Genomic DNA, 21,360 nt, shown 5'->3' with positions numbered 1-21,360 from the left:
GTTTGCAGATTTCGCTCCGTGAAAATCAGTCAATTGTTAATACCGCTTCGATCTCCAATCGTATTTGCTAGCCCCAAACTCCAACGGAACGTTGCGGATACATATTGTCTATCGTTTGTTTTTGCATTTATGTATCCATTAGTCTTAAACTACACCATTGACATTCGGCTAAGAATTGCTCTAGAAAGGGGGATTATTAAAACTTTTTTTAAAAAGTCTCACAATATATGAGTGCTTGGTTGTGGTGATAAGTTTTTCTCTTTTGTTTGCCATTTATTTTACTTAATTTTCAACGTCAGAAGAGTTTTGACTTGCAATTGATATATTTGTGTAATGTTTTCATATATACTGATCGTTCGATCTGTCGCAACAAAAACCCAAAATGCTGCTAACCCCCAACGACCCCATTAGATTGTGTGTGTGTTCAGCACCTACAGTTACATTTTATTTAATTATTTTTCTTCCATACTTTGCATTCGTTTCCATAATCCTTTTGGTCTTTTACGGGTCTTCAGAAGTACTGTTCCTTTCTCCTTCTATCTTTTACTCCTTTTCTTTTCCCCCTCCGTTTGGTTTGTCTTTTCAAATAATCCCTCTTGCTGGTATTAATTAACGTACATTCATTATTGTTTTTCCTCAAGTGTTTGTTTTGTATTGGTTTTTGGTTTCGATTCCGATGAAATCCTAGTCGAACGGTCCCGCGCCACTTCTTACTCATACGTTCCTTTTTATCCATCTACTTAGAAGAAACGATGTGATCTTACTGATAGGTACAATAAATAGTGCTCGAAGTTGGAAACAATTACTTAACCTGAAATCATAACCCATCGTTTGCGTGGTGGTTTGTTTGTTTGTTTGTTTGTTTGTTTGTTTGTGTTGCCGATTTGCATTGAAGATAAAATACATATCCGTATCACATCTGCAAGAAAGTATGTACACGCACAGATACCTCTAACCTCTGTATGTTACATTCAATTATCGCTACACGGACGTAATACAAAAATAAATAAGTTAACAATGGTGTAGGGAAAAGGGATTTACATAAATAAAATGCACATCAATGGACGATCTTTGCACTTACAGTAACGGCCAAAAATTTAGCAACGAGAACGTTTTGTCGCTCGCCAAAGTTTGTTATGTTTATTTCGATTTTAGAGGAGAGAAAACCTGCTCAAAAGACTAACCGGGTAGTGGGAATCACGTGGAACGTGGGACCGCACCTAATACATGCCTCTTCAGGACACCACTCTTTGCCAGGAAGAGTCGGCGCAATGCGATGGCGTTAGTATCCATTGGGACGTTCTATGCTTCTGAAATCATCAACACGGATCTCTATGACAGTCAACCAGATTGTTTATAGTACAATTTGTAAATTTATAATTAGTCTAGATTGGATAAAATCATAACCAGTTGATTTGAGTACCAAAGGGGTAAAATTTTCTTTACGTGAATATGAACATATTCATTTAATTTAACCATAAAATTAAAAAATAAAATAAAATGTTATTGTTTGTGGTTTCAAGCAAGGCGACACTTGACGATGTTTCATTCTTGGCCGGTACCGTAAACATGATGCCGTGCAAAGTAAAGGGTATTCTTAATTGTTTGTGTGTGTTTGTTTGATCTGTTTTTTTACAAGTCCTTCCACGCAGGTCTCCTCATCAACAAGTCGCATTTGTAACACTGATCTATTACCATTTGAATCGCAATGTTTGCATATTGGTGATCCTCTCCTTCAATTGGTTAAAATAAGAAATAATACATTCAGCGCTATATACGCTATAGCTTTTCGACAGACGTTCGAACGCACCAGGGGCGGCTCTGTTTATCTAGAGGAAAAAGGGTGGAAAGAAAAAGAGAATAACTTATAGTAACATCGTAATGGCAGCGGCGTTCAATATTTCGACAGTATCACTAACTTACCTTCCATAAGGACACGATCCGCTGTGCTGCACGTCGATGTAGAATCCCGTGTTGCAGGAATCCTTCTGCATGTGGCACCAGGAGTGATATGTCCGGTTGTTGGTGCCGCACAGCTTAACGCTCTGCTCACCGTAGGGGTTGTTTTTCGTTTTGCGAAACGGTTTACCATTGCCCTGAAAAGTTACACAATAAAATATTAGCAGAGTGTCAAAAACTCGTTCAAACGAAAACTAATTCTATAAACAAAATAATACATTTTTCATCCATAAAATCTAGTCTCAGACGTGATTTAAAAACCTTGCCAAGCACAAAAAACAAAAACCCGATAAATACCCAAAAATCAAAGTCGAAGCATAAATCTTCGCCCTGATTTTGGGAGCCTTCCAATATTTCCATCAATGTCGCCGTCTTTCAGCGTCCTTCGACGTTTATATATGGCTGGGAAAAGGCCCCACTCCGCGCGGAAACGGGTGGGTGGTTTTTGGGACGGATGCGCCTGGGCGGTTCTTAAGGCGCAATCGAATGGCAACGCGCCGGTTCGACGCGCCACCGCAGCAGGTGTCTTGACGAGCCTCGCGCAGCTCTCAATTTTCGGCCATAAATTTCGTATGACGAGTGAAGAAATAAAGCAGAAAAAAATCACCCAATCGACGCTGGAAAGAGATGGCATTTTGGCAATGCACATTGCACTTTACTTAGGCGGGGACGACAGCAGCGATGTTCCAGGTGGCGCGCGACGCTGCGCACACGAATAATGTTACGTTCCCTTCAGCGAACAGCGAAAGAAAAAGGAAAGGCGGATGAAGAGTTCCACTGGAATGCAAATGCAGTTTCCCAAAATCGGCAACAAAGGGACCAAACATGGGAGGGGTGTGGGCTAGGAGGGCGAGCGGCATGAGTTATGATCACGCCCCGTTGCACTGACTGGGAGCCTCCTTCAATTGGGCTTCGGTAAGCATATTTTCTTCGTCCGCGCTCGCAGGGATTGATTTGCGTTCGCATGCACTTACAGCAAACGACGAAGATAAGATTCCCGTGGTGGGTAAAAATAAATAAAACCTAGCGAAAGAGGGGGACAGCCGGTCGGCCGGGGGGGCTGGAGGAACCAAAATTCGATTGAAAGCATAATGGAGGCCCATTGGAAGGCCGGGCCAGACAAATCGATGCGCGAGCCACGACCCACGGACGTGTGGGAATAATGTATCCGATTCGATCCATCGATCGATCCGATCGATTCGCGGCGAATATTTCTATTTGCATTACGGAATCGAGCCACGATTTGGAGGGAGCGCACAATTTGCATTCGTGCACAATCCCTCGGAGTCTGGCCCGGGGCGTGCAAGGGTGAACCCGTGAGGGGCTTTAGGCGGTTTGTGTTTCGTTTAAAATGTTCTCCCTCCCTCCACCCATCTTTATCACCTTTTGCTGGGCTATTGAAACGCGCTCAGAGAGCTCGCGGACAGACAGACACGGATATGGATTGGCTGCAACTGCCGCAACAGTTCGCCGCCGTTGCAGACAGAATGCATCAATCACGGCGCATTCGTCGATAGAACGTCGATCGGTACACACACGCACAGAGTCGGGGGGGCAGACAACATAGGCAGGACCTGTAGAGGGGTGGATTGCTGGAGTGCTTACCTGCCGGCGTTTCATGCGGGGACACTTGTAGCTGCAGCTGACGCAGCGCGGCTTATGCGTCTTCAGGTCCGTTAGACAGTGCTGCCGATCCTTGCACTTGATCGTCTCGCAAGTGGCGGTTTCTGTGCGCGAATGTGTTTTCGTTTCGTTGAATTTGGCCACCAGGATGAAGATGAAAAGAAAGACGAAAAATAAGATGGAAAGCATTGAAATAATATGCATTTTGAGTTCCTGTGTGTGTCTGCTTTTTTTTCCTTCCTCTCTCTTCCCGCGCCGGAACAGAAGCGCCCCTGTTTTCTTTTGCAAGAAAATTTGTGAACAAAAGAAAAAAAAACTACCAGCAATCGAGACAGCGGGACAACGGCCACGAGAAAGATCGCACGAATCCCAATTAAAAGGCAATTTGGTTGCGGTTGGAAGTTTATGGCACATCCATTCGATTAGGAGGGACAGAACGGGATAAGGTGGGGAGGAGAGTTTATTCCAGTGCGGGAAATCGTTTGAAAACGGCGCGTTGAAGATCTACCATGCGCCATGGCCACTCCATGCCGATTACCCGGCGCGCGGAAATTCGGTGCATTTCGTCGTTCCGCCCGGGAATGCGACTGAGGCCGGATTTTTACGGCACGATCATTTAATTTATGCTCGCACCGTAGATTGTAGACATAATTTCGGACTCTTCGGAGCCCTTTCCGGTCCGGGTGGGGCTGACGGGTGTGTGTGTGTGTTTGTGGTTTGTTTTTTTATTATTATTATTATTGCATATTCTTTCCTGGGCAAACCTCAGCAAGAACGTCTGCGAATGTCAGTGTGCACCGAGGGTGCATATCTCTACGCCATTTGTTTTATTTTGTTTTTTTCACTTGCCGACGGCTTCCTTCGCCTCAAAGTTTAGAGCGCGATCGCGATCGCGAAGGCGATGGCGTACCGGTTGGTGTATGCGAGCGGCATGGAACTGCTTCCTATTGCCCCCGGAACGTGCTGTCAATATTTTTACGACCAATTTTATATTTACCGTAGACACTTTGGCCATTAAATCGGCCTTAATGGCCGCTTTTTTCTGGGTTCTGCATTTTCTTTTTGTTTTCTGCTTTTCAATTCAAATCTCCTTTCGGTGAACTCTTTAGACCTGACTAAATTTTATTTTACGACTCGATTTTATCGTAATGCATTTTTTGTACGTCTGTTAGAAAAAAAACTGCAATATTTAACAGCTGCTACGGCTCGCAAATGCGATCTGGAATTCTTAAAGGCGATCTGGATGGTTCAAGGTTTGAGCATGATTCGGATCTACACTCAATAACAATAGAACCCGTAAATATCTTCTTCGTAGAGGAACGGAGTATGAAGGAAAGGCAATATTTTTGAGTGAAATCTATGTGTAAAAGATCAACAAGATTTATGCTGCATAAAAAAAAATGGAAAACTTGTATGATTTTTGCTGTGGAAAAATGGTTTTTCTGCTCGTGATTATCCAACAAAGAATAATTTTTAAAATTGTATCTATAGGGATTAGTCATTATTATAGCCAAAAATCTATGTTACGTCACTTGGACATCAAGCATACAAAATTATATGAACGTTCTGTTACATTTATTTCAGAGTCATCTTTCCGGATGCATATTATTCTGTGTCTGATTGCATCTGGTTTTTACTCCAGCAATCGGCAAAGTTCATTTAATTTTTTGTTTTCTGTTAATCTAAAAAGTCAAAGTTAAATTTATGTAGGTCTTGCCATAAAGTTCGGAGGACTTCGACACTGATACGACTAATCTTGTGAAATGGAAAAGTTACGACTTCGTTGCAGTTTAATTTATGGTTACACTCAAAAACCGTATATAAATGTACTGCAATTTCTTACAGAGACTTTGAGAGGCAACTTTGTTTGCGTTCATATTCTCGCCGGAATCCTGTTTGCTGCCCATGGTCCACCCATGCGACATAGGATGGAATGTCTTTTCGAAACAGCTGTAAGATGTCGCTGCAGGATGACGGTTTGTCATTGCCAAAAGTTAAATCGCAACATATTTACAACCGTGCCTTAAACCAGCACCAGTCCTCCAGTGTTCCACACCAGCAGCTGTTCCAAGGGGCCCGCATTTCTTCCGTACGCTGTGGTACAGGACAAATAAAACGTTTGTAAGTTAGTTGTGGAATTCTTCCCCACGTCCCCGAAAGCTATCGGTGGATTGAGTTTTGGGAAGGAGGTAACGCAAATGTGACCGAAAGCAGGAAGAAATAAACCGGTCATGTTCGCTACATTGTTGCGGTCCGATTTGAGTAGCGAATCATGTACATGACTATCGCAATCAATTCATCGAGTGGAGCTGGAATGCCAGACAAAATGTCTTATAAGTTCTTAGCCGAAGCTGAGTACGAAATGGGATAGCTGGTGATGAAGTACATAGAATGCTATAAATATGATAGATCTGTTCATTTAGAAACTTTCAAATTACCAAGAAGAAATCGATATTAAATAAATCTGCAGAATAAATCTGGTACACTCGTAAAATAAATTTGAAACACTTATTCAATATCGACTTACGAAAGAAAAGGTTTTTCAATTTAATAGATCCTTGATACTTAAATCAAATAAAGATCATTTGGAATACAATATAAGTTTTACTTTATCTCATTATTTTTCATGTTTAAAACGATATTCAACTGGTTATCATATGTCGTTTTAATTACATTATTCTTGCTGGTGTTTTAAGGAATTGAAAGGAGCAATCAACCATTCTGTTCTTATGATAACTATTGAAGCATAGATTTTGCGCCTTCTTCCGGTACACACATCTTGTATAGTAAAAAGGCTAGCTGTAGACTACCAATGCAAGTTCTTTTTATTCCATGTGCTTTCCCAATCGAAATATATTCGTTCTTGCCGGAATATGTCGTTTCTGTAGGTTTTTGAAATATGTTTCAGCACTAGAAGAGATACCATCAAGTGCTCAAATAATTTAATTACGGTCAGTTGTTATAAATAAATATAATATAAATAATATATATATTTAATTACAGTCAGTTGTTATAAATAAATTTAATTATAAATAAATTAAAAAACATCAACTTTCGCGAAACCTGCCTGCGTCAACATGAATAATGAAAATCTAATCGACCATTGGCCGATGCAGATTATCAACACGCAAATGTTTTCAGTAGCTTAAGGCATGATTAAAATCACCTTACTGGCCCACTCAACAGCCTCGCCGGATCTGCGGCCGGCACCACTGACGGGCTCTGATCGACACGTGGCGGACATGTGAACAAGCATCCGGCTGCGGTGTGGTCGATGATAATGTCGTTCGCAAAACCCTGTCGTCTGCCGTCCGGTGACGGGTGATGTGGACACCTGCGGCAGTGACAGGCGACGAACCCGCGACCAACTGACAGCACTCTGATTTGCTGTGTCGATGCAACCGTCAATAAAGTTGTCGTGTGTCGACTGAGGGGAAAACCGTTCCGATGTGGTGGTGCACGTACACGTCTTGGTAGTAACTTGATTTAAATTATTAGTATTATATAGTAGAGTAGCTGCTTCGAGGTGATTGCATTTCGATAGAAGATATCAGATGCTTGTATTTTACACAGCTATCCTAAAAATTGTAAATGATAAAACCATTTTCTTGCATTATTTTTGATATCGCAGAAAACGTTTTGTTCTCCTAGCATTCGAAACCCTCTTGCGTTCCGCTAGTAAACCCATAATTAACATAATTATGTTAATCATCATCCGCCGCAGCATTAGTCTAGTAAACATTGCCTCGAACAAGCGATGGCGTCCGTTACAATTGCTACCCTTGTGCACCGGGGTGTTGAAGAAATACCGACTAATTAACACGCTTAATGCAGCACCAACCACCATGCTCTGCAGCCTTAATGTTTTGTTTTTTTTTGTTTACAAGAACTGCCCACAGTGTCAAGTGCGTGCGAAAAACCAACTTGCGGCGGTTGACGGTGGTAAGTTATGCAAAGCTATTCCGCGCGCTGTCACTTTCAATAACCATCCAAGGGGCACCGGTGCCCGCGCCGATAGTGACACTAATTTTCCCGAGCCACACGAAGCGACAGCGCCATCAACTGCCAGCAATTAACGAATCAATGATCGTTTCACAGTGTTCCACGGGGCCCTTACATTCGGGCGAAGGGAGGAGGGGACAAAATATGGCGTCTTGAAAAACGATTCCACCGAAGGCGATTGCCTGTTTCGAAATGGAAACCTTCCGGTTCGAACAGAACCCACCGGCGGTGCACTGCCCGCTGTACGGTTGCATCCGGTTGGGCTGACCTGGTTTGGAATGGCCAGAAAAGTATTGAAAAGAAAGAAAAATGGAGCACACACACACAGGCAAGTGCAGCTCCACATCCTTCAGGCTAGCAGGATGGAGCGTGAATAATTACCCAGCTGTAAATCAATTTAGAAAGGCGAGCGAGTGCAAGTGCAAAGTGCAGCGAAGCCTTGTTGCGGCCCGGGCAGGTGAGTGAACTGAGAGTGAAATCAATTATGCAAATCTCGGGAAACTCTACGGTAGCTACCGTGGGAGCGGCGCACGGGCATCAGCAACGGGATGGAATGGTCCTCCGGGCCGTCTCCGGGGGAAGTAAGTAGAATTGATGATTATTGCCTGCGACGGAGTGATGTCGATTTCGTCGTTTACACATCGGAAACGGGAGGAAATTGCCTTATAACTGGGGCGAGATGAGATGAGTTTATTTATGCTGCTCGATGCAGTCAGTCTGATGGAGTCAACATGAAGATATCAGATTAATTGCTTTATTAAAGTAAATAGTACGCCATGTTTAAGAAAGTTTATTGATTCGAAGGCACTCAAATAAAATTGCCAATTATAGAAAATCTTATCCTTTACTCTGATTTTGAGGAAAGAAATAAAAATGGTTGTGGCAATTAGTAAATGCCTTAAGATAATTTAATAAACCACAAGAGCCCGTTCTACGTAAGCGTCCGCAAAAGCCGCCCAGGATTTATCTTTCGAACGGGAAGAAAAACGGACAAAAACAGAAGAGATCGGACCCGGTTTGAGTTCAACTTGACCTACCTCACCGGAAGGCGACCGGATGGTAGTAACTTCGGTTTCGTTCCGGCACGGTACGGGACCCCCCGGCAACCTTCACCGTGCGCTTCGGTCGGTGAGGAGTTTTCCTCTCGCATTGCAGTATCCTTGATCCGGCCGGTTCTCGAACGCCGGCCAAGTCGAACAATGCCAAATGCATTGACTGTGGCCATGGTCTCTGGCAGCATCGGAGACGCATCTTGCTCGGGCCACCTCTGTGACTATGTGACTGTGTTTGTGTTTGTGTGTGCTTGTTTGTGGTGCGTGGAAGCTCCGCTGACGTGATGCATTATTCACGAGCCTTTCGGGCGAATTCGAATTGCAAAACTTAGAAAACCCTGCGGCCCAGGCGGGAGATGATTTAATGCCTCGGTAACTAAACCACGAGAAGGAGCCACAATGTCGTCGTCCTCCTGGAGAGACGGGGCCTAACCGAGCAACCCCGCCCTTCATCCCTCTCTCGCATCTCTGGGAGACCTTTGGTAAACAATTGAATGTGATTTATTGTCTACAAACCCCTGGCAGAAACGTCGATCGACCCTTGGTGGGGTTATGAAATTGATGAAAATCGTTTGTATTCCTGTTGTGTAAAGGGCAGGAAAATTACAATTACCACCCATTTCCGTGCGCTTTTGATATTCAAACGATGCGAGGCCCAGTGTTTCGTTCGCTCAAAAGAGAATAGGTGCGCCACAAAGCTATCGATTTGTTGCTTCTAACGGGTTCGGAAAGCGTACATACCAACGATTGAGTTATGTGAGAAAGTTTTCTACCTCGGAAAGGACCTTCTTGCAAGAAGTATAGTTATTTTGGAGTATTCTTAAGCCAGTTAGTCAAGGTTGTAATTAGATCAGATGATGAAACGATGGTTTTATGTTTGAAAAGTAAACAAGTTTTAAATGTAGTGTCCATTTTCTTAAAGCAGTAAAGTTACATCAAAAAGTGATATAAGGTAAGATTTTTAAAATATTTACTTTTTACTATTCTATGTTATATAAGGTTTTGTTCGTTGTACTGTAAATTTCTTTTTTTAATTATACTTGAGATTAACCCTCTACTCAAATTATTTTACCACAACGAGGTTTTATTGGCAAACTCCCAGTAACAAAAATATCTCAACTAAAAAACGCTTTGCATATTGTGAGCCATAATTGATTAGGCAATGTAAAGAGTATTTCTTTGATGGAAGTAAAGTAAATATGTTATTTTACCTCTGGCTATCAGGTATTGAACTCCTCGTTTAACAATTTCAACGTACATTTTAGGGAAAAAAACACGATTAGTATTGTGGAAAAATCCGATAATTATATGTTTGGTTTTATGTTACGGGCTGCACTTTGCAAACCGCGAATCGTTATAACCCGTTAACTGAGTATGATGGAGAAAGATCATACTTAACCAAATGATTAATTATCTTTGTTTAGAAATTTTAACTGCAGAAGTCATTTATAGCATAATGACATAAATTATGGTTCAAATTAATAGCATTCGATGGAAAATCAATCACGCTCTAATTGTCCCACGATAACAAGCGGTTCGCAATACAAAATGGTAGGCAAAGATCCCCGGGCTCTTCTACGCAACGGCCAATCGGTTCCATCACTTCTAAAGCACCATTCGCAACCAATCTCCCGCGGAATCAAAGCCTAATGTGCCGCGGCTCATTACATCCATCCCATCGGCAAGGGCGTGTTCGGGGCGGTGGGAAACGGTTGTTTGTAGTGCGTTTACTGATTTGCATAATGGTGCACTCGATCATAACTGGCTGTAAGTGGAGCCCGGAGACAGCCACCCGGAGTGAGTGACGTTTGGGAGCGCAAAACAATCGAGCCGAATCTCATCCCGGGCCAAGGGGTGGTGGTAATGTGTTATGACTGCGCGACGGAGGGCTACTCCTACCGTTCGGCGAACCATAACCTAGGAGACAAATTGTCGGCGGCTGGCCGTTCCTCCGGCTCCGACAAGAGCAAATCTTTATGATAATGAGACAATTTGCAATAAAAATAATGATAATAATGATAAGTTGACCCAACCCATGCCCCCAGCAAGCGGTAAGGTTGGGAGCCGGGCGAGAAGGATCAAAAGGCGATGTAGCTTCAAGCCTCGAGCCGCACGAGGGACGCACGGTGACGCCGGCACGGCAGCTCGGACATGTCTCGAGGTCCCCCGACACGACGAGGTGCAAATTATAGCGTGGCTTCTAATGAAAGTCAAGTGTCGACTGCAACCGAACTGGCTGGGATTGCGGTGCGGCGCGATGCGGTCATCTTTAATCCCCTCAGGAATGCGAATGTGTTCCATCGAGCGCAATTTATGCAATATCGCATGGGTTGCTGGAGCTAACTGCAACTGAACTGAAGCCCTAGCCTCAAGATATCGATAGTACGGTAAGAAAAATTCCGTTTGCTCATTTTCTACGGCTCTGTTACTAAACGCAAGGCGGGGCAAAAACGGCGCCACTAATGTTTTGATAGCGAAATCTAATCGAAGAAAATTAGCCAGATGGTATTTTTTCAATAAAGAAACACAATAATTCTCAAAGAAGTTAAATACCTAAGAAGTTAAGAAACAACACATGAGATAGGATAGAAAACAAAAAAATCATTTAATGCATACTCGATTGTGCAGAAGTAAGCACGCACGAACAGTCTTAAGTTGAACCAAACATATCAACCCAACACGGATCTTTGAGGAACGTGATGCATTTCAGCATTATTATATTGATCAATTCATTAAACATATTTTGAATTATATATAGATCGGCAAATTTTCTCTTTCTTGTTCAAATTGCCATCGACACCCTCGCCTGCTTGTGAATATTATCATCATCATAATTGTCATTATTGATGATCACTTGTTCATCCGTTTCTTTTAACAATTTGTTATTCAAATGAGGTGTTTCGGACAAAATTTAGAAGCTTTTGTAGTCCATCCAAAATACGAATGTTTTTGATTATTTATGTTTCTAGCTTGTCACCACGGCGATGCTCGGTGAAGAAGGGATTGAGAAAAGAGTTATGGCAAAGAGTAAATACTCTTTTCTTGAAAATAGTGATTGAATTTAATGGCATATTTAAAATGGTTGATATTTAATCGATTTCCCCGTTTTTTATAAACCTTGTTGTACAACTTTGGTAGATACATCTTGACATATGTGTACATGTTTGTTTTTTTTTGCGTTAGTAAGACTGTGCTCCAATTGTAAAATTTAGATGATTTTATAAAAAAAATAGTGGTCAAACAAGTTTTTTACAACTTCTACAGTGATTAAATTTAATATGTGAAAAGTTTAATAATCGACGGTTCATCATTGATCGAGTTTTTAGTATACACTAAAGCTAAAATATAAAATATATAATTGAAAATCCCTCTGTTAACGTGTACTACTCCATTTTCAATGCTTTAACACACTTTTGTCAATTCAGTAAAATAAATATTTTCCGCAAAATTCTAATCCAAAACTTTGCTGAAGTATTGAAGGCTGAGGTGTCTACCGAATGTAATTTTATGCAATGTCAAAATTTAAATATCGACCAATGCAAAATTGCACCACACCATACTTTATAGCACTTATCAAGTTTATAGTAATTATCAAGTACTGATCTTTTCTTGCGAAGGACATGTTTCATTTACATAGCTTTTCATCGTTATTCATACACTTTACGCCGTTTTGAACTACAAATGCTGTTCTGCCATAAAAAGCAGATTTTAGCTCGTTAGAAGTTTGTAGTATAGAAGTTTCATTTGAAACAGAATCGGTCCAGTTAGGTATCCTGTCGCACTCAGGGTGATAATTATCCGTATCATCTTGTCACACCTCGGCCACACCGATGGAAAACCACCTCTAGCGAACGCAACAGACACGATCGAGCAACAAGCGGGAGCGGGGAAACGATTGATCGTAAGATGAGCCCTAGTCGACAGCCAGCCCAAGGTACGAGCGGTCCCGCCAAGGGCACGCAATCCACGCGCAAACAACATCCGCCGCCGGCGCAGAGGTGTGTGCGTGATGCGGCAACGGGTTCGGTGTGCAGGCGATCGAGTTCCCGAGTCGGTCGTGTCGCGAAGATGCAGTTACACCGGCCCGGGCTCGACCTCGTCAGGGCCACGAGTCGCTGCGGAATCGGTAATCCAATCCACGGTGGAGATGTCTGAACCATTTGCGGCGCCGCTCGAGAGGCTAATTACAATTTTATGAGCCCGTTCTGCGGTGCATGATCGGCCAATCGGGCGAGGGTAATTTGTTTCCTAATAAGTGCAATTAATTCAACCCCCATTTAGATCACAAAAGACACGGTGTGGAGCACTAAAACCGTACACACTTGCACGTCACGCAAATCGTGTCGCGGTCAACGCGGGATTATCCAACGAAGTGTCCCGACACGGCACTGAAACATAGTACTGTCCGGATGAGAAATTGCCGATCTCGAGCGAAGGTGTTGAAAAGGCTGCGACCAAATCTTACGATCAACCCCTTCCCCCCTCCCCTTGGTAAGCGTATCGGGGGGCAATCGTACAAAATGTGCAATTTGTATCAGTTTGTCCGTTTCGCAAAGTAGTTCTAGATTGGTGTGTTACGGGCGAAATTGCCCTGTCTCCGCTCGGTGGATGCAATATAGTTGCTGCATCCACCCCGAACGCTCCCGGCATAGACAATCCACACCGGCAGGCCGGCGAAACATGAAGGAAAAACTCACCATCCGTGTCCGATGGGGCAGAACATTTTTACACTCGATAGCCGGCTTACCGGCGCAATTACTGTTATTATCATTTGTGCATTTGCGCTTGTTTGCCGGTAATGGTGGACCGGACCGGATGTGGCACCGGGCTCTCGGGCGATGTGGGTTTAAGGTTCCATTTAGTAGCTCCCTCAATCACGCACGATCGTGTCTATCCTTGATGCCGGCGAAAGCTGCATTTAAATCTCGGCAAATGCCAGCCGAGTCTATTTGCAATCAACAACATTCGTACACAGTGTCCACAGATGATGCGATGAGCTTTGAACCAGGCTTCTGCATCGTTGAAGGGATGCTGAACATTCCTAAGGAAAAGAGTCACCGGGTTCACTAATGCTTACCTTATAGTCTTTCCTTATATTTCCATCGGCCACAAGGGGGAGTCCAACACAACCAAGACAGTGTGGCGTTTCCTTCACCACAACATGATTGGCCCGGACGTCTGACCAGCCGTGAGTGTTTGGTCGTTTTCCGTTTTGTTCTCCCACAAAAGAAACCAATTATGGTCGTGCCATTCAAAGCACGCGCGATGACCCCAGGCTATGCCACTATGTTGCCTCCATTATGCACCGAAACACATAGTCGTAGGTTTTGGTTTTCCCTTTTCCCTTACTTTTGTTTTGTCATCCCGGTTGTCTCAAAGCTGGAAGCTTTTGGATTTCCCATCATCCCGTAACTAGTGTTGAGAAAAGGAGCGAAAGAGTTGCTAACCTCGCTCCGCTCCTCGAAAGGAGAGCAAAGCTAGCACAAAAAAGTATTGCATGACATTCTCGCTCTTCGCTCCTTTCACTCGTTAGGCTTCTTTCGCTCCTTTCGCTCCTTTCGCTCCTTTCGTTCCTTTCGCTCCTTTCGCTCCTTTCGCTCTTTTCGCTCCTTTCGCTCCTTCCGCTTCCTTCACTCCTTTCGCTCCTTTCAATCCGTTCAATCCTTTTGCTCCTTTCGCTCCTTTCAATCCTTTCAATCGTTTTGCTCCTTTCGCTCCTTTCGCTTCTTTCACTTCCTTCGCTCCTTTCGCTCCTTTCAATCCTTTCGCTCCTTTCGCTCCTTTTTGCTCCTTTTGTTCCTTTCGCTCCTTTCGGTCCTTTTCGCTCCTTTTGTTCCTTTCGCTTTCTTCACTCCTTTCGCTCCTTTCAATCCTTTCACTCCTTTCGGTACTTTTCGCTCCTTTTGTTCCTTTCGCTCCTTTCGCTCCTATCGGTCTTTTCGCTCCTTTCGCTCCTTTCGCTCCTTTCGCTCCTTTCGCTCCTTTCGCTCCTTTCGCTCCTTTCGCTCCTTTCGCTCCTTTTGCTCCCTTCGCTCCTTTCGCTCCTTTTGCTCCTTTCGCTCCTTTCGCTCCTTTCTGCTCCTTTCGCTCCTTTCGCTCCTTTTGCTCCTTTCGCTCCATTCGCTCCTTTCATCGTGCTCCCTCATTCCCTCATCCTCATATGGGCAAATTTTAGTCCGGTTCCGAGTTCTATTGTTTTGTATGGACGTCCGTGCTGTATCGCTTTTTTAATACTTTTCTACTTTATTGTTCTACATATTCTTGACAACCAATCTCACCAGTGTCGGGTCAATATTGTGCGCTTAAATGCTTTGTTTTATTCTTTTGCATGATTGTTTTTCTTCAATGTGTTACAGTTATTGTGTTTCATAAATTATGACTTTGCTCACTTAGTTCGAAAGGCGTTGTTTCTACACGCTCTTGGTGTAGTCTCGGTATCGACACTGGTACCGGTTTTACTTGTTATTGGGTTTCACACATTCAGCCTGCACTCTGCAACCAGCTCATAACAGAGCGAAGCGGAGCGAAAGGAGTTAAAGAACCAAACAGAAGCGGAAAAGAGCTCAACGCCCACACAACACACTTGTACGTAAATCGAAATACAACTTCCAATAATCGTATATCTATGCAATATGATTGAATCGTAAATTATGCTAAAATAATGCTTATACGTACAAAAGTGGAGGCGCTAACCGTACGTAGTTTTTTGAACAATTTCGCTTGAGCACATAAACGATTCTTTTTATCCATCATTCGACGTTACGAAGCGACTCCATATGACTTAATTTATGGTAACTGTGACTCGTTTTCATACTTGTTTTCTGTTTATAGTGAATAGTTTATTTCTCTTATCCTATATAGCGCGGTACATGTTTTTTCTTGTTGATTTAAATTTGAGTGTATGCCCGGGTGACATAGTCGTTACTATGCCAACAATCGTGGTCATCGGCCTTATTCGAAATCTTCAATCAGTGCTAGTTCTTTACTCGTATCTGTCAATTTTCTCCAGTGTATCAGTTCGTTTACAAAGGTAGCTGCCGAAATAAAAAGGTGAGTTACAATGAAAGAATTGAATTAATTCGATTGGCCATAGAAATATACCGTGTCTTCCTCGGCTACAACACGGCAAATTTTATGAAATGCTGGTTGAATCATATTGTATGGTTCGATGTACTTATTATTATAGCATCATATATGTCGTTTTAGATGTTCACTGTCGTAGAATTTTTTGAAGATCAACAGCTACGTGTGTTAGCCGTTCCCCTTTCGTGGGTACGTGATGGCTTCCTCATGTGGCCCAAGCTGGGAAATGAGGCAGCGAATGTGTTACGTAAATCAGGCACGGCTTACTACGGCGCAACAAAACAATATCCAGCCATTAGTCACCGCAAATTTAAGCACCTGAGTGCAGCAGAAGCTGTCGTGGAAGAGATGCTGCATCGAGACATCTCAGATGTAGAAGCAAAGCGCCAGTTATTGAAGCGCCGCAATCCTCCAACGAATAACTCAGTGGATTACAATAACCGGCTCGAAGGTAATATAGATGTAAAAGTATCGGTAAACAAAATTTAATTATTATTCTGAATTTTCTAGAAATCACTGGCACTTCTTCAAAATTATCTAAAAATATTTCATCAACTATGCCAAGTCACGAGAAATCCAACACCCGTAAGACGCAAAATGAGATAACCAAATTTCAATCAACTTTTATGCCATATCATTCCTATTTCTTACTTTTAGAAAAACGAACAATGCAATGGAACAATACGGATGTAGTGGATGTAAAGAACGAGATTTCCAATCTAAACTGTTCAATTATTAATATGAAAAAAGATATTCTCGATGCCGTACAAGTAGAAAATTCAATTAAGTTTGAGGCAGCTTTCGCAACATTTAAAAAAGATCTGCTTACTTCGGTCAAAACGACTATAGAAGAAGCAGTACAAAACTACTTTGAAGCGAATATTCCTCGCCTTGCCTCAATTTTGAATGTGAACTCTTCAAAAGTAGCTGAACCACCGCAACAACAAAATTCTAATGTAGCCGAAACACACGATCTTATCAATGATGAGCAGGATGTGGCGAATTTTAATTTGTTGTTATCGCGCAAAGAAATATTCACAGATTACGTAAGTGAATAATTTATTTTTATCTGAATGCGCCATTAATATTCACTTACATTCTATTTTACAGATAAATTATTTCAAAAAAATAATTCCTACCGACACATACGCGGAAACTGGTGATTCAGCTTGTTATGTGGTGACAGATTGCTTGTTCAAAAGGAAGTTTTGGACATTGTTAACATATACGGGAATTAACAAAGGGAGCAAATCCACCAAAGGTTTCCGCGAGTATGGGAATGTGCTCCAACTAATGTTTGAAGTTGTTCGTAATGGCGACCCATCATATACGAACAAAAAACTTGAAAATTTTCTAAAAAAAAAAATTTTCCGATATAGCAAACAGCGAGCCTTAAGCTATCAATTACGGAAGTCGACGTGTCGACCAAATAGATCAAGTGGAATAAAAAAAATAGCTACCTTAAATGAAACAGAAATCACAGAAGAGAACGAGGACAGTACATCTGGATTTTTAATGGACTACGATGAAGTAAGCGATAACGAGATCACAAAATTGAATTACATGGAAGATACTGAAAGCAACGATGAAAGTTGTTAAAATCAATTAATTAAATAATATGAAATAAAATGTTTCATCTACAATTATAAGGCATTAATAAACGGGTTTACAATATTTATTTTACAGTATGTATGAGAGGAACAAAAACAATTTCATCTCTTCGTTTAACTGCTACTAGCTTACATATTATGCAATCGGGAGCTAAACCTTGCATCGTAGAATAATTAAATTTCTCATCGTGACTGGCAAAAATATGTATAAAAGAGGATTTAAATGGCTTTGAGAAAAAATCATATATGTTAAGTAGGAAACGGCCTTCAATTTGCCAATTGCAATTAATTTCTTGGATCTTTTCCATAAAAAATATGCGAAGATCCTTTGTTAGGATCCATTTATCCTCAAAGTTTGTACTCAAAACAAAATCTGAGAAAATTACAGTCGTTTTTGTTTCTGTTTTTTCTACAGACACTAATGATCTAGTATTATTTATGCAAGTATTTCTAAAATTTTTTGCTCCTTCATAACTAAGTTCGGTGAGTCTTTTTGCTATCTGACTCAAAGGAAGTGGTCCATGACGAAGCATTTTTTTAATACTATGTAGATAATTTTCAAACGGATATGCAGATAAGGTAGATAACGGACCAAACCTGTTCACTTCATCTACTACGTGACAGAGATTATGCATGTTGCTTGTAATGTATTCTATGCCATACAAAATCTTGAAATCCGTTATAAAATGATTGAAGAGATCCCTAGCAACCGGGAGGAATTTTCTATACATTTCAACAGAACAAATTCTTACGCTACAAAAAAGTAAAAGGAAGTGCTGATAATATTTTTCTGACAAATGGTCTTTTAGTAGAACAAATCCAATGTAATTCAAAAAATTTCGGTATTCTAGACCTTTCCATAGGGATATGTCATTTAATGAACGTATTCCTCTATGAACTTCCTGAGGGAAGCGAATTTCAGAAAACTTATTTGAAATTTCTGATTTTTCTGTACTACTCCACTTTGCTCGCTTAGTCATGGATCCTGTCCTCCAACTGTTTAGCAATTTACGCATTACACCCAGCTCTAAAAGGTGGAGTGAATCTGAAATAACGATATCCTTAATCATGTCGATCGGTAAACGAACCAAAGGTGAATCGCCGATTTGATGTTCTAAATATTCTTTCATTCGAAATTTTTCATTTGTGCGAGCTATTGCATCTACTTGCGGAAAAACCACTGTACCAGTTATGTGACTATAATGTCCCTTTGTTGTACATTTGAGGCACCCATGTTTGCCGTTGAAATTCATCACTCCTTTTATAAATGATCGAGCAGGAGAATCGCACACAAAACAACGAATCTTGACCGCAACATGAAAGCTATTTATCTCTAATCCTTTTTCTAAAATTGGTAATAACTCCTCAATAAACGGACTTAGAAATTCAACCGCATTGTTCGGTTTCGACGATCCACAATATATGCCTATTGCCATAGGCGAAATAGCGGGCAATTCATAAATATTGCATAGAATAGGCCAAAAATTTTTAGAGCTGCTTTTGTGGAGAGGCAAACCGTCAATGTTGAAATTTAATGAAATAGTTAAAGAGCGATCGATCTGAGCCAATGATTTTCTTAGGCAAGCCTCAACGCCTTGATGCCAATAGTGTCCATCTCCCATTTTTAACATTTTTAAAACCCTTGGAGTCCTCATTATCGTACGAGGATCATTAGGCAGATTTAGATCCAGGGTGGTATTTAAAAGTTCTACCAAGGATTTTAATGCGGCCTGAGTTATACGGAACTCATTTGTCCAGCTTCGCAATCCATTGGTAAGATGCTGACGGCCGCCTGAAATATTATTCGAAATTTAGATTGTCAACTTTAGAATCAACTCTTTTAGTATAATTAACTACAAACTTACTGGGTTGGGAAGTTGGTCGTTCTTCAACCAAATTCGGATCATCTGAAAACAATATTCGGTTTTAAGTTTTAAGATATTCGCTTTTAAATTTCTCCAATGTAACTTACTAAATTGTTCTATTTGATTCAACAATATTGCTTCATTTTCTTCTTCGTCTTGGCAGACATCGACATTTATGATCTCCACTAAAAAAATTCAATGCTATCACGGTGAAGTTATTTATAACCTATAATAACATACTTGTATCGTCTGGTTGGCATATTTCTTCCACCTGTTGGTACGCAGCGTTTGTTTCCGATTTCGAATGCCACCACTTCTTTCTATATCGCTGAAGCAAACGGCTGTATGTCCCACTTTTTCGGGCGCTTATTAATTTGCGTTTAAGTAAATATTCTTTCATTCTTCACTGTTTGTTTCAATGTCAAATATGCCGATAATTCTTTAACCCTTTCGTATTTTAGCGCAGAATAACAAACGGTAGTGAGCCGGCCGAGTGAAATTAAGCCTCCACCGAAAAGGCCATGTCTTGAAACATAGCTTACTTGATTCACACTGAAGTATACGCAAGCATTTACATACGACTCAATATGTGCATTGGTCATACGTTTTTTATCTTTTCAAAAGATGTATATGTTTTATCGTATCTAATTTTTATTCGGTATAATATGCGACACAATTTATTCATGTCTCGTACATCACTTGCCCCTTTATACGCATGTTTATGTTTAGTCGTATATTTTTCGTAGTCGGCATCATATACGACTTACGATATACATAAGCCGTACATTCCTCGTTCATTTATACGTATGCATAAAGCAAATCGTATTATATTCTTAACCGGCATCATATGCAACAAAGAATATACATTGCTCGTTCATTGTCTATGCAGATCTACGATTCCGATTCGAGGTATACTGATATGGGATTAAATTCATACAACTTTATACGACTTCGTGTTGTGTGGGCGGAGCGAAAGGAGCGAAAAGGAGGAGTCAGCTTGCTCTGCTCCTCTAGGTGAGCGAAATATGCCGATCCGCTCCCAAAAAAAGAACCGATTTTCACAACACTACCCGTAACCGTGTCGTGCGTAAACCGTGTCCGCCCGTGTCTCCCACGGCATTCCCATACGGGCGGGTGGCTTACCATCTTAATCTTCGCAAACCCTTTTGGGCAGTAGGCAAATTATGCTCGTCTCGTGCGGTTGCAACAGCGAGTTTCGTTTCGCAAAATTGTATTACATTTTATTGCATTTTCCCGGTGGTTGAAGTCACGGATTCCCCCCCGGGGGTCGGAGCGAACTGGACTTTTGTTCGGGCCGCACGTTTCGTTGGCCCGCTTGCCTTTGTCTTATTTGGCAGGATACACCCTAATTGAATTGGGACGGGGATTGCGGTCTCGTAGAACTCGCCGAATGCAGCTGCTGCCTGTTGCAGTGTCCATCGGCTATCCCTCCCGTTCCGGAAGGGTGGATAATTTTCTTCCGATTACACTGTTACCGAACCTCACCGAACACCGTCCCGCGTTGGCCTTTTTCCGCCACAGAACATGGTCCGGTCAGCAAACGGTGAATCTGTTTCCCTTACGGTACCGAAGCAAAAGGGCAACAAGTAAAACGCGACGGCACGGAATGAGCACTTGGAAAGGGGGAAAAGAATCATCTGAAGCTTGCAGAGAGCTTCACACACACACACATTCACACACACTCGCTCATACACGAAGGTCACCGGGTGGATTATGCACCGTGCGTTTGCAACACGAGCCATCTCGCGCCGGGACCGTCGGGATCCCGGTTTGCAATTAAAAACCCACAGCAGAACGATCCATCATTCCCATCTTCTCCATCCGGACCCGTCCGCCGATGCCGTGGCGTGTGAGACGTTTGCGGACCGCTTTTGCGTAGGACCCACTCCTCCCGTCGCGGTGGTGTGTCCGGAGGGTTGCATCGATCTGCTGCCCGTCGAATGCACTTCTTTTTTGCATCTGCACCGAATGTGCATCGAGCTCCAGCAAAACCAACCCGACTCCCTTCGCGGCGTAAGGGAGAGCGCAAGGGGCGTAGCAAAGGGGGGGAAAGAAATAGCGTTCCCGCGCGGAACATGCGAACCGTCTAGACTTCTTAATGATTTCGTTGTTGTTATATAATTTTTATTATTACACACCAACTCG

General features: G+C 42.1%; 1 protein-coding gene across 1 annotated transcript in view; it reads right to left on the bottom strand.

Moving 5' to 3' along the window:
* Positions 1–1,919: 1,919 nt before the first annotated feature.
* The window catches only part of LOC131265101 (uncharacterized), a 58,101-nt gene continuing 38,660 nt past the window's right edge, over positions 1,920–21,360 (bottom strand). The window contains exons 6-7 of the mRNA XM_058267363.1: positions 3,565–3,686; positions 1,920–2,096 (exon numbers count right to left, since the gene is read on the bottom strand). Of these exons, the coding sequence (XP_058123346.1) occupies positions 1,920–2,096; positions 3,565–3,686 (299 nt within the window). The remainder of the gene's footprint in view (positions 2,097–3,564; positions 3,687–21,360) is intronic.

Source organism: Anopheles coustani, chromosome 2, assembly GCF_943734705.1.
Source record: "Anopheles coustani chromosome 2, idAnoCousDA_361_x.2, whole genome shotgun sequence".
Lineage (NCBI taxonomy): Eukaryota > Metazoa > Arthropoda > Insecta > Diptera > Culicidae > Anopheles > Anopheles coustani.
Note: the sequence above shows the minus strand (reverse complement) of the source record. Positions and strands in the feature narration are given on the sequence as shown.